Genomic DNA, 17,101 nt, shown 5'->3' on the forward strand with positions numbered 1-17,101 from the left:
TGCAATTAAATACATTAAAGGACTGCACTTTCAACAATGTCTGATATTATGACTAGTGATTAACATCAAGTAAGTCCTGCCATTACACACTTCACAGAGTGACGGCGGGATAGTATTAAAAGAGAAAAAGCAGTGATCAAAATAATATGACAACAATGTTATGGTGCAGGAATTATAAGGGCCAGTTCCAGTGTAGTGGTGATTAGTTTTAGTGTGTTTGACTGATGAGCTTGCTCTTGTTTATTCGTCTAATTGCATCATCAGTCAGAGAGAGTTAATGGCCTCTCTCAATTGACACTGAAGTGGTCTGTAACACCTCTGTTACAACAGCTCCTGTATGAAGTGCTTTAAGCCCAACTGTTTTAGCTGCACCTACACAGAGAGACAAAGATCCAGTAACTGTGCATAATACAGCTCTACCTGATTTAGCTGTAGAAACATTACTATAAATTACATTATTATTGCACTTTTTAATGATGAAAGTCTGCAGCAGGGTAATATTTATTGGTCCATGGCTATTACTATTACAGTGCTTTATGATACATGATTATTGACTGCATTTGTAGCAGATTACAAGGCAAATTATAGCTTGTCACAGTATAGATTTTATTTTTTTTTTTTACTCTGCGGTGACTTTAGCAGCATTTTCCTCTTTTTCTGTAGCGGGCGTCTGACCTAACAGAAGCTTGTTACAGACGTACAGGATGTCACTCATTATGCTGTCAACAGCAGCTTCACCTATTCCTCCTCTAGCGCTGCATGACGTGTGATATACGTACAAATCATGCTGTGAAGATTGTTGCCACACTTCAGTAGCTACACGGAAATGCAAACCAGCATATGTTTGCACCTGTTTAAAAAAGAAAAAAAAAGAAAAAAGGCTGTCTTTTTAGATGAGATGTAGATAGAGATTAGATGAAAAGTAATACATTTTATGCCAGTGGATGTTTAACCATTTTTATGCTTTCTGGGTGTAGCAGTCACATAACATTGTACATGATACATACTGTATATATTCTACCTCGTTTCAACCTGACTGGTAGCAGTGCAAGACAGTGTGGTCCAGTCTCTTTCTTTTCTCCAGCTGATCTTCCTGTAAGGCTGACGTAGTATGTAATTAGCAGCTTTCTCCTTCCATCTCAGCTCCTTTGTGCCAAGGTGATCAATCGCCCAGGGAACGCCTGGGAGCTGGGATAGAGGCAGGAGAGAGTGTGTGTGTGTGTGTGTGTGTGTGTGTGTGTGTGTGTGTGAGAAGGGAGGAGGGGGCGGAGTCTGGCTCTCACTGCTAATTGAGTGTGCTGAGGATTATGAAAGCCCTAAACTGGATATTAAATAATGTGTGGCCCCTCTGCTGTCTTTGGGTTTCAGGTGCAGATGCGGCGGGCCATGAGCGGAATACTGAAAAGGAAATTTGAGGAGGTGGAAGCCTCCTCCTCCCCGTGCTCTTCCTTGCGGGAGTCTGATGATGAGGTCTCCTGCAGTGAGAGTGGGGATAGCAGTGACAGTGTCAACCCCTCTGCCTCAGGCCCTTTCACCCGTGAGTGCCTGTGTCTTTTAAATTCATACATTGTGCTCAGTGTGGCTAACGCTGTGCTATTGATGGTAAGATTAATGTCATCATTTCATCTCGAGGAAAACAAAGCTAAAGCACTGAAAGGGTTTTTTTTAATCAAGATGGGAATGACACTCGGAGCCAGCCTGGTTTTGTAGCTCACAGTCAATGCAGGATGCAGGTCAAAGAAAACAAGTCTGCATGTGTGTTGATAAGGGAGTGTAATATGAATTTACAGTTGTGTCTGTGCAGAGGAGAGGAGAGCAGAGGAGAGTGATGCTAAGACTCCAGTGCTGTAATAAAGGGGAAGGATACACAGGCAGCCTCCCTCATTAGGAACAGCATTAGTGTACAGACCCAGCCAGATGAATGAGCTGATGCAGTCTCAAGCTGTGTGTGTGTGTGTGTGTGTGCAACACTGCTGGTACTGTACATGTAAATGAACCACTCTCTAAGAACAGTGTAGTAGCTAAACACAGAATTATTGTTGTAATTAATGATCTGCGTATGTAAATCATATTTTTGATATGAAATAGCTCTTTTTTAAGGAGGAGGGATTTGGGGGGTGGGGGGGTGCTATGTTTTTGTTTTCGCGTGAGCAATAACAGCCCACCACATGCACACTCAAAATAGGGAGCGACGCATGGTGGGTGAAGACTAGGATTGCCACTTATTATTGTTATTGATAAATGTGATGATTATTTTCTCAATCAATCAGTCGACCAGTCAATCAACTGTTTTGTCTATAAAATTCCTGTCACGATTTCCTAAACCCTAAGGGGACCTTTTGTGCCCAACCAATAGTACAAAACCAAAAAATATTAATTCAGAAACAATTTTTTAAAACAAAGAAAAACAGCATCCTTCACATTAAAGGGCCAAACCCATCAAATACACTTTTAAAGTGACTCAGACAATTATCAAAAAAGTGGCAGATTGATATGCTGCAGATCAACAGATTCAGCCGTTATGTAATATTAAAAATATTAGCAAATATTAACAAGGAATAAAATGGAGCTGCAGATCTGCAAAGGCCGTTTTGAAAAGAACAGTCCTGGTTTACTAAGATAAGGTCACAGCTAAGATTCTATGAAGCTTACCAGTTTTGCTTCTTAATACAAATGCTTCCAAAGAGATCTGCTGCTGAGAGATTCCACAGTTATTCCTGGCTTGAACTGACTTTGTATTGAAGAATGCGCTTTTAATTGAAGATAAACTAACCTCAAAAGACATGTCTCCTCTGCAGGTTCAAAAGGACACTGAAGTCATCTCTGATAAGTAACAAAGTGCTCATGTAAATCTTAATATCTAAGAAATGAGACAGAATGTGAGCGAACTAGATGATACAGTTGTATTTTATTAAGCCTTCGGGGGATTGTGAAAAACTTAAGATGCTTGCTGGCAAAAAAATTTTTTTTAAATCTAAGCAATGGGATTCTTGAAGAACAAAAGAGAGGAGTCATGTTTGGACAGCATGTATGTGTTTGAATGCGTGTGCACAATTTGGCTACTTGCTTTTTGATTTTCCAAACTTAAAATGTTTTAGCCAAGTAAGCAAATGCTGTTTTTTTTTTTATATAGTCAAAGAAATTGACAATGTAGTTCATTGTTTTTTTTTTTTTGTCCGTATGACTGACATGAAGATGGGTGTCTATAAGCTTCCTTCCTGTGGGGCGGGGGCAGAGACATAAGTAGGGTGCTGCGTCCCTAGAGGCTGAGCCTGGCCTCTGTGTCAGCTGCAGCTGCTGGTGGCCGGGGGGCTTGAGAAAGTCAGCTAACAGCGACAAGAGAGCTGTGCACTGCGAAGACCGCGCTCTCGAGAGGTGACACGTGTACGGTGATTGACCGTCTTGGCAGCGGGATGAAACAATGAAGTCCTGAGCGGTTTTACCATACATCTAATGTTGTGGTGTTAGGGAGAGGAGGAGAAACATCTGTAATGTGTTTGTTTTCCTCAGAAAATCTGAAAAAGAGTCAAGGTTGGAGTCTGGGAGCGTTTCATGGGTACAGGAATAGTTGCTGATTATAGCTTTTTAAAACTGTGAAAAACATATGTGATATGTTGTTTTCTCTTATAAGCTTTAATGTAGCCATCCTCAAAAAAAAAAAAGAAAAGATGATGACAACATGGACCTTAACATCTGTTCACTGTTTCGACACCCTAAATAAGCCGATACCTCCTCTGCATTTCTTTTGGTACATAATGAAACACGGCTCTGCTCTGTACCCCTCAGTCTGACAGCTCTACATCTGTAATGAAATGCATTGTCCCTCTTGCGTGGGGTGGAGAGCTGTTAGAACCAGATGGTTTCTATTTGTCCTGTCTGTCTGATATGGACTGAATGCTGGGAACACTGCTTCTGTGAACCAGCACTCTTCATCTCTGGGCCAGGCAGGGGATTATTTATGCTCCACCGTTGCCCTCCTCTCTGCCCCTCCCTCTTGTAGAGCTCTCCTTAAAAAGACACACTGAGGACTTGCCAGACAGAAGCACAGAGATGTGATGAAATTCCCTCCCTACAAAGCCGTGCTAAGTTCAAGATGCGGAGAGGCGCGTTGTAAAGATGGCAAGAAAGAATTCCTCATATTTAAGGGCTATACTCCCAGTACATGTCTTCCACAGTTTGCCATAAACATGTCACTTATCTTAACAGGCTTTACATGGCTATAAAACTGCTCTACTCTACGCCAATATGAAAGAAAGAAATGATAAAACAATCAACAGTGCTCAAAGATCTGCAGCGTGTGGCTGTAATTCTTTCTACATGGGATTAATGAAATGTCAAAAACAGTTTACGGCGAAGATGACAAGCACACACAACGTACCACTTTTTTTTTGAACATCCCTGGTTTTTCCCATTTTTCCTTTTGCAGCTGACTCCATATTGAAGAGGGAGAAGCGCCTGCGGACGAGGAGGGTGCATTTTGAGAACGTGACGGTGTACTACTTCAGCCGGCGGCAGGGCTTCACCAGCGTGCCCAGCCAGGGAGGCAGCACGCTGGGCATGTCCAACAGGCACAGCTGGGTCAGGCAGTACTCTCTGGGTGAATTTGCCCTGGAACAGGAGAGGATCCACAGAGACATGCTCAGAGATCACCTGAAGGAGGAGAAACTCAACTCAATCAAACTCAAGGTAAATGATCTGTATATGAACAAAAGCATTCTTAAAGAATCTCTTTGTGCAAAGGATTTTATGATCGTTGTTCAACCGATATCAGCATCAAATATGTTTTTGTCTTTGTCTTCGGGCTGAGCTCTTTGTTCCCTCACTTTTCTAAAATGACTCGGATGTGATTCCCTCTTGTTTTCAGCTGACTAAGAACGGCACAGTGGAGTCTGAAGAGGCCAACACGCTCACGGCGGAGGACATCTCTGACGACGACATCGATCTGGACAACACAGAAGTAGACGAGTACTTCTTCCTGCAGCCGCTTACCACTAAAAAGCGCCGGGCGCTGCTGCGCTCCTCCGGGGTAAAGAAGATTGACGTGGAAGAGAAACATGAATTGCGGGCCATCCGGATGTCCAGAGAGGACTGTGGCTGTGATTGCAGAGTCTTCTGTGACCCAGAGACCTGTGCCTGCAGCATTGCGGGGATCAAGTGCCAGGTAAATCCCATGACATGCATATTTTCAGTCAGTGTTCTATTTTTTTTAACTTGTAAACAGCAAGGCATACTGTATATTTAAAAGAGAAGGTGCAGGAACTATGGCTTTATTTTGTTGTTTTTGTAGCTAAATCACCTCATTAACACACTACATTATTCATCTGCTCAAAATAAAATGAACAGCACAGTAAATGTTATGTTTTCCTTAGGTGGACCGTATGTCATTTCCATGTGGTTGCACAAAAGAGGGCTGCAGCAACTCAACCGGGAGAGTGGAGTTTAATCCCATCCGTGTTCGGACCCATTTCTTGCACACTATAATGAAGCTTGAACTGGAGAAGAGTCGCGAGCAACAGCAGGCGTCCCCCACCAACGGTTACCGCAGCGACGCGAACGACCTGGGAAGCGGAAACCCTCTCGTTCAACCCCAGCACAGGTTGGAGTACTCTCTGTCAGACGCCGTTCCACAGACGGCCGGCATGCACCTGCAGAATGCAGACGAGATGGAGGAGCCGCTGGATGAAGAGGAAGAAGATGAAGAAGACGAGGAGGAGGAGGAGGAGGAGGAAGAGGAGAATGAAGACGATGAGGAAGATGAGGAGGATAGTAGCAGTGTTTGCAGCGGGCTGTCCGACTCCAGCACACAGAGCCTAGCTAACAGCGACTCTGAAGACGAGGAGGAGGACGATGAGGATGAAGAGAAGTCTGAGAACTTCGAGGACGACATGACAACCCCGTCAGTGTCTCATACTGAGGTGGTCCCCTTGTCCTCTGTGCTGTGTTACAGCGATGGCTCTGTGGCACGTGATAACCACATGAATGGAAATACTTATTTAATGAACTCCTCTTCAGCTGAGTACTATCAGCTAGGGAGCTCCAGTACCATCTCCAATGGCCAAACCAGCCAACCCAGTGAACCCTACGGGGAAGCCTTAGCATTCCAAGACCCGGTCGGCACGACCAATGGCAGCGTGGCCCAAGGACCATTCAACATGACTGCTGAGCAGTACACAGACTACTCGAATCAGGCTGAAGAACAATACACAGCTAATCACCATTTCAATCTGAGCAATGGTGCTCCAGCCGCCGCTTTGACCTGCTACACGCCCGATCAGGAGAAGAAGGCGTTGTCCAAAGCGGCGTTTGTGGAGCAGCCAGAAAACCAGAACCAGACACAGTTCCAGAACTACCTGAACAATAACACCCAGAGTTCCTACAGCAGTCACAGCTCGTGTATGACGGCTGAACAGCCACAGCAAGAGACCGGTGTGAATAGACACTCAGACCTGACCTTACTAGCGAACAATAATAAGAACCTCCCTTTACCAGACCATTGCCCCGAGGTCACAGCCATTTAGTGGGCCACACCTTCTTAAGTGTTCTTTCATTATCGCGTCTTTACTTGAGCCTGACCAAATGGTATTTTAAGGGAACATAATCATGGCCTTTTTGAATTATCTGACCTTAAATTTCAAAGCAATTTACAGCACCATCATACACTCTCATCTGTAACTATAAAGCCATAGGTTCATGATGGAAATGGTTTTGAGGAAGTGTTGGCTCCTGAAGGTTTCTCCACTACAGTGTTTGCTTAAGTGCAAAACGGAAAGATCAAAAACACATTATAACATCAGTTATGTCATGCTGTGCAATGTATCTTGTAATTTCAGATGTAAAGTTCTAGTTTTAAGCAGATATTGTACTGTAGATGGAACTTTTCTATGTCTACTGTATGTGTCAAATGTGCAAAAAAAAAAAAAGGTTTATTGTCAGTTTATTTATTGTTTCTGAATTATGCGTATACTTATATATTGTAAATGTTTTGATAACAATGTGCATGCTGTTTTGGAAATCTCAGTGACATTTAGAAAAAAAAAAAAAGAATTGCCATTGTTTTATATAAAAAATGTGTTGTATACATAATGCATTTCTCTTCCTCTTTTTGTCACTATTATATGCTTTTCTATGGTTTTGAAAAGCATGAAAAAGCCTGAATTCTTATTTGTATGTTTGGAATACAATATCAATAACATAAAATGTCAGACATGTCAAAATCAATTCACAGCCTTTTGCACTTATGTGTGGGGGTCTAGTGGCACGCAGTTGGTTTTAACTGATAAATACTTGAACGGTGGAAAACTATGGCCCCTCAAGTGTCCCCCCCCCCCCACTGTTCACTCTTACAGTAACATGATTAGCAAGTGTCGCTACAAACAAAGATTTAGTCTTTGAAACATTTAATTCATGCAGGGATATTAATAAAGTAGCACTTTGACATATCTCTAAAAGCACTAGAAGCTCTATGATTGATCATAGGCAACAGAACACTATCTTTATCATTAAATTAGCATTAATAAGCTTCATTTGAAAAGCAACAGTAATCAGTCCTGTAGATAAAATATTGACCCAAAATAATGTGCCAGTATTTCATAAATTAACTGGTTATGAAATTTGTGCTTTTGAAACGCAAAGTTTATTTATGTGGATCCAACAATGATGTTGATTTGCTCTATTGAAATGTAAAGTGCAATAGTTTGAAGGGTTTTAACAGGCTTTTCTCTTTAAAAGAGAAACTCATTGGTAACGTGGACTGGGCTTGCTTTTAATTGACTATCTTTCTGACTGATTTAAAGCGGCATCGGTTTCATAAAAAGTATGCCACGGTTTCAATAATAATTGTATATGGGGGAAACAAATGTTCAAGGTTGACAATCAAAGCGTATTATAGAACACGATTCATATCAGTAATTAACAGCTACACAAAATGACTCCTGAGTCCTATGAGCCATTGAAAACGACAGCCAGAAAAAAAAATTGTTTACCAAAAATCTGTAAATAACCTTATACCACATCTTTATAAAATCACTGACAAAAAGGAAATTGATGCGACTGCTCAACAATTTGGGGACTGCAATAATGTAGTGGGTAGTGCTACTGTTATGTCGCTGAAGTTCTCTACCTTGAGCTCTTTGCTCCTGCATGAATACAGGTATTTGTCCCTCTTCCAAGCTTGCAGATATCTGCCCATTCTTTACAATTACGAGGGTCAGTACTGGAGTTTTGGTGATCCTGTGTGAGTAGCTGGGACCTCTCATGCCACCTCAGTGGTACGAAAGAAGTGCACAGACTGCTTTCAGGCAATCAGTGGCATCAACATGGCCTATTAGTACAGATGAATTGTGCCAAAGCATACAGTGAGTGAAGCATAGATACAATGACACAGCATCCACTTAAGAATCCTGTGTTTGATTTTATTTTCCAGTATTTATTATGAATGATATATTGAAATGTGTATTTATTGTGGTTTACTAAAAGTCTGTATTGAGTAAATTGATTCACTATCTTAAAATTGTCTTTTTTTTTCATGCTGGTTGTGAGTTGTAAAGCTTCATGTGCCTGATTTATTTAATTCTATTTCATATTCTGTGAAATGCATACGTTTTGCACAAAATGGTACCACTTCTTTTCAATGTGTTTGGTTTTCCAAGTGTAGATAGAGCCAACTTCATTTTCAGTTGTTTCATTTTAACATGATTTTGAAATACATTAAATTAAAATTGCTCTTTTGATCTTAATCGCTCCTGATGTAATATTTTTGTATTCATGCACACATCACACCAGAGCATTGAGGTTGTTACCTTTTGTGACTTCAGTGATTTCTTAGTGTAAAGCGCCCTCTGCAGACCACAGGGGGAAATGACACAAAGTGCCTCTTGGTACTACCCAACTGAATTTATTGAGCTCAAAATAACACATCTTAATACCAAGGCACTCTGACATCACCAAACAGTTCCCAGATAAGGAAAACACTCAAATTTGATCTGTTCATCATCCAGTCACAAACATAAAGCAATTCACAATATTCCAGAGCCATCTAAACACTAGTGCCTGCACCAGAAATTCATTTGTGGACTCCTGCTTCCATGTAGAGGGAGAGTTTCAGGCGTTTCATCAGCAGAGTTCATTGGGTGCATTCATTTACATTGAAAGTTCCCTTTTTAAAACACCAAAGCATAACAATTTAAATAATACAGGCAAACACTGCCACAATTAAGAGATTTGTAGAAAGATTCAATTAAAAAAAAAAAAAAAAAAAATTCTCTCATGGTGCTCATGCAGTTAATGAAGCATCAAAATACAGATGCATTTTTGCAGTAATGTAACTTTTCTGGTCTTAAGAGTTAAAGGCTAAAAAAAATTTACCTCAGGGAAATAATGGAATCAAATATATGAACTTCGACCCTGATCTGAAGACCCTTGTGATCACAACACCGCAGAGGCCGATATTCTGTAACATAAAATTGCTACAACTCCAACATACCACCACCCATTCCATCACCATCCCCCAACCATTCTCCCCACCCAAAATAAAATTCTATCCAACGCACTGGACGGTACCAAATAACAGGTTTTGCATTAAAAAAAAAAAAAAGAAAAAAAATGAAAAACATTTTAAAAAGGGACAATGCTCACCATTCTTGTGTGTTTCAAATTCTCACTTTCATTCTCTTTGGTGCATAACATTTGGGATTTTTTGTGTATTCAACTTGAACCTCTTGTTCATAATGTACATGACCCACTGTGCTTTTTGCATATTTTTGTTTTAGATTCAAGTACAAGTCTCTGCAGAAAATATTCAGTGTTAGCTTTATATACCCAATACTGGATGTGTTGGTTGTAATGAAAACATCTCAAACACAAAAGAGGCACTTATCAACACAGTGCATCTTCATTGCTCCACAAATCTCAGTTCACAGTCTGATTGGGGGCATTGTTTCAATGCTTCCTTCCAGCAGTGCCACACTGTATTTCTCCCAAAGTCCAAACTCTCCAGCAGCAACAGTTCAGTTCCTCTATGTATAAAAATAAATTAAAACTCAATGTCATCGATCTAAAAAAAACAAAACAAAACTTGCATATTAACTGCATACAGTATAGTATACCCATTGTCCTAGTACGCGTATGCATACAGAGTAGCTATTTAAGTGGTAGTTTGTACATTCAGACAAAGGACCAGAGCTGGTATCTGTCTGAGGGGTTGCAGACGGCGAGAGAGGGATGCTCAAGACGGGCACTCAGACACATTTTCAGCCCTGGGACGTAGAATAACTGGTTCTATATGAAGAGAAGACAAAGGTTTTACTTTTCCTAAACACAAATGATAACCCAGGCATCTAAAAATCATATAATACTGAAGAGATGCAAAAAATTCAAAAAACATGCAAAAAAAAAAAAGAAAAAAAAGAAAAACTCACATCCTTCAGTTCCCATTTTTGCTCTGCTCCTACAAATGTGTTCCTGCCTTTATACTGGCAGTCCTCCAGCTTCGCAGCCCCCTCTGCCCCGTGCAAACACAGCTCCTTCTGAATGTTGTGTCTAATCTCGTGATGTGTGGAGTACTCAAAATACTACAGCCCGGAAAATAAGATTTTTTTAAAAAAGCAATCAATCACTGACAATTAAAGCCAATCATATGTTTTGTCAATCAGTGATAAACTGTACATTTTTTAACTGACCTGGTTTCCTCCCAGTCCATGACATGGGTACATGATCAGCTGTTTCCCACCCTCATTGTTCTCTCCCGCATCCAGACATGAGCCTTTGCCCACATTTTTCACCTACAGAGAAAGAGAAGGGAAGGGGAACGCAGTGTGAGGAAACAAAATGAAAAACTAACATCTAGTGCAAGCTGTTCAAACAACTTTAGTCTCTGGAGTGCTTTCAGTGGTGTCAAATTGGAACTGCTCGCTACCCTCTGGAGATCCTAAGTGGAAACCCACAGTGGCTAGACAGAGCTCTGAGGTTTGGAAAGAGAGCTGGTGGTGGGGTGTGTGATCTTACAGAGCCAAAGCGAAGTGGGTTGAGATCAGGCATGAAGACTTCTGGATAAACGTTCTTCAAATACCAGGAGAAACTGTTGCACTGCAGCCGCGCCCGGAGGTCCACGCGTTTGGAGATATCTCCGAATGTCCTCTGTTAAAACAATAACAGGCAGGAGATCAAAGCAATTCCTTCCAAAAAGTTCGTCAGCTCACACTGCCGGCATGCTGGACACTAACGGGGCTCATTTTGAAAGGTCACTTAGGAAAGGCTGTGAAGCAGTTTTAAGCATAAGACCACAACTACTATTTCCATGTTGATAAGGTCCACACAATTTTCTATTCATTTTTTTTCAAGACTAAGAATCTACAGCTATATTAGCAGCTCTTAGCCACAGTGGTGCTTTAAGCTAAATGCTAACATGCTCACAATGCTGATGGTACAGCATAACATTCACTTTGTTCACCATCTGAGTTTTACATTTGTTAATTACCACTAAATACAAAGTACAGCTGAGGCTGATGGGAATTAGTTTCCCAGGTATCTGATCATAAAGCAAAGTATTGGACAAAGTAATAGCTTGACCTCATAACTGTCATCGGATTACAGAAAGGAAAACATTGCAAAAAACAAAACAAAAACAGACAAAAACACTAAGACAGCCTTAAAAAGGAATATTCTACTTCATCACTTTACTTCTCTAAAGTCAATGACTATGTTCCAGTGCTCTAATGACTCCTTCCTTAAACGAATTAACTACAGACAAGTGTATTCGATCACTTCCTTTTAAACTGAAGTGTAACAGCACATTTGAAAGGATTTTCAGGCAGCCTCGTGCTCTTGAATAATGAGAGCACTTACTATAATGATGAGGACGCTGCTCACACTGATAGCTACTATAGTGGGTTCCTTGAAGCTGTTGATGACTGCTTGTCTGTTTGAAGGCAGCGGGAGAGGGCTGACCCCCTTTGTGAGGTACAGCCCTGAGGGAACGGTTTATAGCACCTATGGGACCACATGTTGGGAAACGCTGAGAGCCAGTGTCATTTACCAGAGCTGACTTCCTTCAGGCCCCTTTTCCTCTGTTACTTAATCGCTTTCAGCTCCTAAAAGCTACTCTATCTTTCTCCATTTTGAAGAATGTGTTTCTTTTCTACAGAAAACATGCATTGAGAATCACAACAGTGAGTCCTCCTGTAATTCTATGCTTTCTCCTGCAGAGTGTATTAAGTATGTCATGATCTGAATTAAAGCTGGAGTTGGATTCACTCAAACTTGTCTCAAGGGGGGAGGATAATGAGTGGTCTTAAAAAGCACTTACATATGACCACAACACGTAGCAGTGGAAGATAACACTACTGAGCAATTTACTGCTCCATCAAAGTCAGAGAACTTGACAGAACATTTGAAACTATCACAGGACAGACTCCCAGAGATCTCAGAGGCACATAAGAAGCAGTACGTACGTCTTTTGCCATCTGCGCCGCTTGCTGGTTACGACGGTAGAAGATCTCCTTGTAGTCGTCCATCCACACCTCGGCCAGCCGTACCTGGTTGCGAGCAATCACTTGTGTACCCTTGGGGAAGGTGTGTGGGCTCTTGGTGCGGAAAACATGACCAACAATGGAGCAAGGGATGATTTCCAGCTGTCCTCCGCACTGCCACACCTGCAAATTAATGGGGGACGGCACGGAACAGATGCATACTGACAGTTAAACACACCTTTGCAGTCGTTTGAATACTGGAATGGTACAATGGGTAAAAAGGCTCGATGATAAATAACAATATTGCTGCACATCTACAATGATGAGTCGTGTGTAATGTCTTACCCTAAATGACATTTCAATATTCTCCCCACCCCAGATTTCCATTTCTTCATCGTAGCTTCCAATATGGTAGAAATATTCTTTTGAGATGGAGAAGAGCCCACCAGCAAATGTGGGAGTCCTGTGGAGAAATTTCATTCAAGGTTTTGAATTATTTCCAAAAAGATGTAAGAGTTTATATACAGTATTTATCATATTCTATATTCATGCAGCATTTTTGCCTACTTGATAGGGTATGTTTCATCCTTCCTCCTTTGTCTCTCATGATCTGGGAGGCTCTCCCAGCCAAAAGCCAGGCCCCAGTCAAAGTTGCCCCGGTTGTGGTTCTGGCCATATGGGGATGGTTTCATGAACTCAAAGGTATTGAGATCAATAGTGGTTATATCAGGACTGACTACTGCAGTGTAGTTCTCTGCTATCCTTGCCAGCAGAGGCTCCAACCATCCATTGAAACATTCACCTGTTGACGGACGCACGCACACGCACACACACACACATTAGGACATTGCATCACATCTTTCTCAACAATAACCAGCAAATGGCAAATTTTAGAATGTAAATCCATGGCAGCCATTCATTGGCTTTCAAGGAGTTCAAATACTGCATTGTTGGCCTGTCGTTGTGTAAGTAAGGGTGTGGCTAACATGAAACTGGTTTTATGGTTTGAGTAACGTCAGTGGTGTTGACTAACAGTGGGCGTCCAGAAAGGTGAGCGTGTCACCGGTAGCCACGGAGGCACCCAGCAGCCGAGCAGTGATGAGTCCTTTCCTCTCGCGCTGTCGGACAACGCGCACAATGCTCAGCTGCTTCAAATACTCATCCAGCTCGTCCTTCAGCACATCTAAAGCACAGGATATAGACAAGGAGTTAAGATAGAGGGGGACAATTTTGAAGAAATAATATGAGTCAATATTGTACAAATATACATACATATAACATTCACAGGGAACAGACAGAAAGGTTAAGACTCAAAACAGATGAAAAAGACATTTTGTTTCCTACCTACACTGGACCTGTTTACAAGAGTTAACTGACTCGTTTCTTAGCACAACTGCTGCTAATTCCTCTTAGGAAAGTATTCACTAGCAGCCTCTCACTTCCCGTTGTAACCCACTTCATGGGCCACAGAAGGAGCAGGGAGCTCCTCTCTGCACGTTTTGTGGCACACCAAAGAGCTGCCCACCCAACACGCAGCATGAAATCGAACCCGAAAGAGAGCGGGGCGGTCCTGAAAGGCCCTATTGAGTTTTACCATCCACGCTGGCGTCGTCCACCAGGATGATCTCCTTGAGCAGAATGGCAGGGGAGGTGTGGAGGACACTGTATACTGTCCTTAGCAGAGTGCTCCAAGCCTCATTGTGAAACACAATTATAACACTGGTGGTCGGCAAGGGGGGGCATCTCTTGAAGGTTTGCTCAATACATCTGCAGCAAGAAGGAAAAAAGAGCACAAAGATGTGACTGTCCGGTATAGCTCCTGAGTGGCACAATAGTCTAGTTATTACATCTGCAGACTCTCCCCTGTGGGGTGTCCATTTCAAATGTGATACAGCATGTGTAGAAGCCTTTGCAATACCTGCCATATCAGAGTGAGAGAGACTTTGTAACTCACTCTTATAAAAGATAGCCAGTACATGGGCAGGCTTTATGTCAGTGTCATGTGCCGACTACATACTGGCATTGTATGTGGACTTACATGTACTTAGATGTACTGTAATTAGCCAATCATAACTGTGCTTTAATCCTGAACTGGCCACAGTAACTGGGCAGACATGCTGAAACAAAGTCCCAGTCAGAACAATCATCTCTGTGGTTTCTGCCTGAGATTTTCCCCAGTGGCGAAAAGCAAATAAGATGAATTTGTTTGGGTTAGACTGTCAGTGTTGCATTACCCCATCTATATTACAATCATCTGCGTGGGTGCATTTCAGCATGTGACTTTAAGTTATATTCTGGGCCAATACATGAATGCATGGAGTAGTAATAGCAAAAGTGGTGTACTTCTTGTAAAGTATCAAAGCTACATTTACACCCACTAGGTGGTGCAATTAGATGATATCTTTTTTTTTTTTTTCTTTTTTAAATCAAACTCATTTGGAAAATGAATTGAACATTACTTGGTCAACTACATTCACTCACACCAGCTTTCATGAATTATTTTGTACAGATTTAACAAAAGCATAAAGATTATATAAGCTGACATACTCTGGTGGTCTTGTGTCTGCGCCCAGGTCTCTGCTCAGGGAGATGCGGTCACTGGCATACAAGTTAAAGCAGTGTTTCTCTTCACCCCTCTCCTTCTCCTTCTGCTCTTCAGGGCTCAGTGAGTCTGTATGGAAAGGTTTCCCAGCAGCTCCAGGAGCAAGAGGACTCTGAGGTGGCCGCTCCAGAGCTGGCCTGAGCTCAGCGGCAGTGTAGTGACCTGGCAGACAGGACGTGCTGTCTGCTTTGTCCTGCTGACGTACAGGGGCTCTGATCTGCATCTTTGGCATTGCATCCCTGAAGTTATTGACAGCTCCAATCACCATGCCCAGCATGGCATCCCGCTTCACTGCCATCTCCTTCAGCCAGGGGTCCTCCTGCTGGCTCTGGCTCCCCACTTCCCATTGTATGAGGAACACAAATGTGACAAAGACAAGGGCCACTATCACCAGCTTAAGTGGGTGCAATCGCCTTCGAAGTACTCTGCGGAGAGCTGTCATTCTGCTTGAATGGAGAGCACGCCGACTTTGGACTGAACTTCAGCTGTAATGAATAAATATATTCAGGTGATTAATGATGATTAGCAATCTGTACTGGTGTAATTATCAAAAAGATTTGGGTTTCAGGAAGAAAAATACAGGTAAGTAGTGCTGTGTCTTGCCATGTCACTACATGCACATCTTATCAAAGCAACTTGAAAACTTTTGGTCTTTGAAATAGAGACAAATAAACCATGTGAAGCAGTTCCTGATTAAACTAAACCTAGTCTGCTTTTATCTACAGATCACATTTTAAATCTGCTCATGAAATCAGCAAACAAGCCCGGCTCTGCATTCCTTCAGAGAGAAAGACCACGTACCATGAGTCGCTGAACAACAGATTAAAGTTGGAAAAGCCCTTTAAATTGTTCTCATAAAATCCAACGCATGGCATCCTGCTTTGACCGGGGATCCTCTGTTCGTTGCTTGAACTCCAAACGAACTTTCCGCGGAGACACACACACACAAAAAAGGTCTGCTCTGTTTTCTGAAAGTCACAAAACTTCCGTCTCGTTGGATCAAGGTGCGCTGCGCTCAGGTAGAAGGAGGAGACGTGCTGGTGCGCGTGCGCAGAGAGGACTTCTGCGTGTCAAACTCCATACCTGGGAAAGAAATAAGAGTATTACAATAGACAACCCCGACGAAAAAGTTCGACGGTGGTACTGTTTGAATTAACATATTTAAAATACATAAGATTTGCCTAAAAAACTACCGAATCAAACGTTTATCCTGACAAACCTCTTGATAAACAGGCTGAAGTGTTCTGCAGTCACTTTGACCTGAGGAACACTGCAGCCCCTCGACGGAGTTCCTCAGATTCAATAATAGTGTCATTAATAGGATTCGTTCAACTGGTCATTCACTGGGACAGTTGCTGGGTTACAGATATCGGAGGAACGCACTTTACCCCACACACAGCCCACCGCATCCAATCAGGCTCTCTGAGAAAACACCCAAATTACACATAAGAGCTTAAAAACGTCAACACTTGGGAGAAACTACAAAAAAAAAAAAAAAAAAAAAAGAAACGCACATGGCCCAGCATGTGTTGTGGGAAAAAGTTAAAACGTCTTTTCGCATGGAAGCGGATGTGCCTACTTTATTAAAATCACACGTCTGAGCTTTCGTTGGTGATAAAAGTTCTACAAAAAAAAAAAAGAAAGAAAGAAAAAAAGGTGACACTCACCAGCGGACTCTGTAGTTTGTGTAATCCTCTAATTTCCCATGTTTCTCACAGCGGATGGTCTTAATGAAGAGTTGGATGCTTGGAGGAGGAACAACGCGGATTCCAGCCGCAGGGAGCCCGCTCTGGTGCCCAGTTTGAAGTCTTTCTGCCTTTGACTTACACAGTGAGTCCATCTGTAGTGACTGTGTTCCCCGGCACTTCCTATCCACGGCAGGCATCCAGTTTATTATGTCCATTAAAATGTTCACTATGTCCTGCATTTTTTCCAGTCACGCTTGGAAATGTTTGTCTGTGTGGATACTAATGATGTCAGCTGTCTTTATGTCATTAATTAAACAAATAAATAAATAAAAGATCAGGCCAAAGAG

At 42.0% G+C, this 17,101-nt stretch overlaps 2 protein-coding genes across 4 annotated transcripts in view; one reads left to right on the plus strand and one right to left on the minus strand.

The window, feature by feature from the left end:
- Positions 1-8,735, plus strand: part of csrnp3 (cysteine-serine-rich nuclear protein 3) — a 23,515-nt gene extending 14,780 nt beyond the window's left edge. For both annotated transcript variants that reach the window (XM_056389636.1, XM_056389635.1), the window contains 4 exons: positions 1,369-1,537; positions 4,427-4,686; positions 4,865-5,161; positions 5,370-8,735. In XM_056389636.1, coding sequence (XP_056245611.1) covers positions 1,375-1,537; positions 4,427-4,686; positions 4,865-5,161; positions 5,370-6,518 — 1,869 coding nt within the window. In that variant the 5' untranslated portion in view covers positions 1,369-1,374 and the 3' untranslated portion in view covers positions 6,519-8,735. The remainder of the gene's footprint in view (positions 1-1,368; positions 1,538-4,426; positions 4,687-4,864; positions 5,162-5,369) is intronic.
- A 142-nt stretch (positions 8,736-8,877) lies between these two features.
- Positions 8,878-17,017, minus strand: galnt3 (UDP-N-acetyl-alpha-D-galactosamine:polypeptide N-acetylgalactosaminyltransferase 3 (GalNAc-T3)). Of its 2 annotated transcripts, none has more exons than XM_056389633.1 (12): positions 16,734-17,017; positions 15,868-16,149; positions 15,012-15,551; positions 14,059-14,231; positions 13,498-13,647; positions 13,032-13,266; positions 12,810-12,927; positions 12,447-12,647; positions 11,002-11,133; positions 10,677-10,778; positions 10,416-10,568; positions 8,878-10,275 (listed from the first exon to the last, which is right to left on the minus strand). In XM_056389633.1, the coding sequence occupies exons 3-12, from the start codon at positions 15,506-15,508 to the stop codon at positions 10,162-10,164; spliced, it is 1,875 nt and encodes a 624-aa protein (XP_056245608.1). In that variant the 5' UTR covers positions 15,509-15,551; positions 15,868-16,149; positions 16,734-17,017; the 3' UTR covers positions 8,878-10,161. The 2 variants fall into 2 exon arrangements, with proteins under 2 accessions (XP_056245608.1, XP_056245609.1); XM_056389634.1 differs by having other exon boundaries at positions 16,286-17,017.
- Positions 17,018-17,101: the final 84 nt, after the last annotated feature.

This window comes from Seriola aureovittata, chromosome 11 (genome assembly GCF_021018895.1).
Source record: "Seriola aureovittata isolate HTS-2021-v1 ecotype China chromosome 11, ASM2101889v1, whole genome shotgun sequence".
Classification (NCBI taxonomy): domain Eukaryota; kingdom Metazoa; phylum Chordata; class Actinopteri; order Carangiformes; family Carangidae; genus Seriola; species Seriola aureovittata.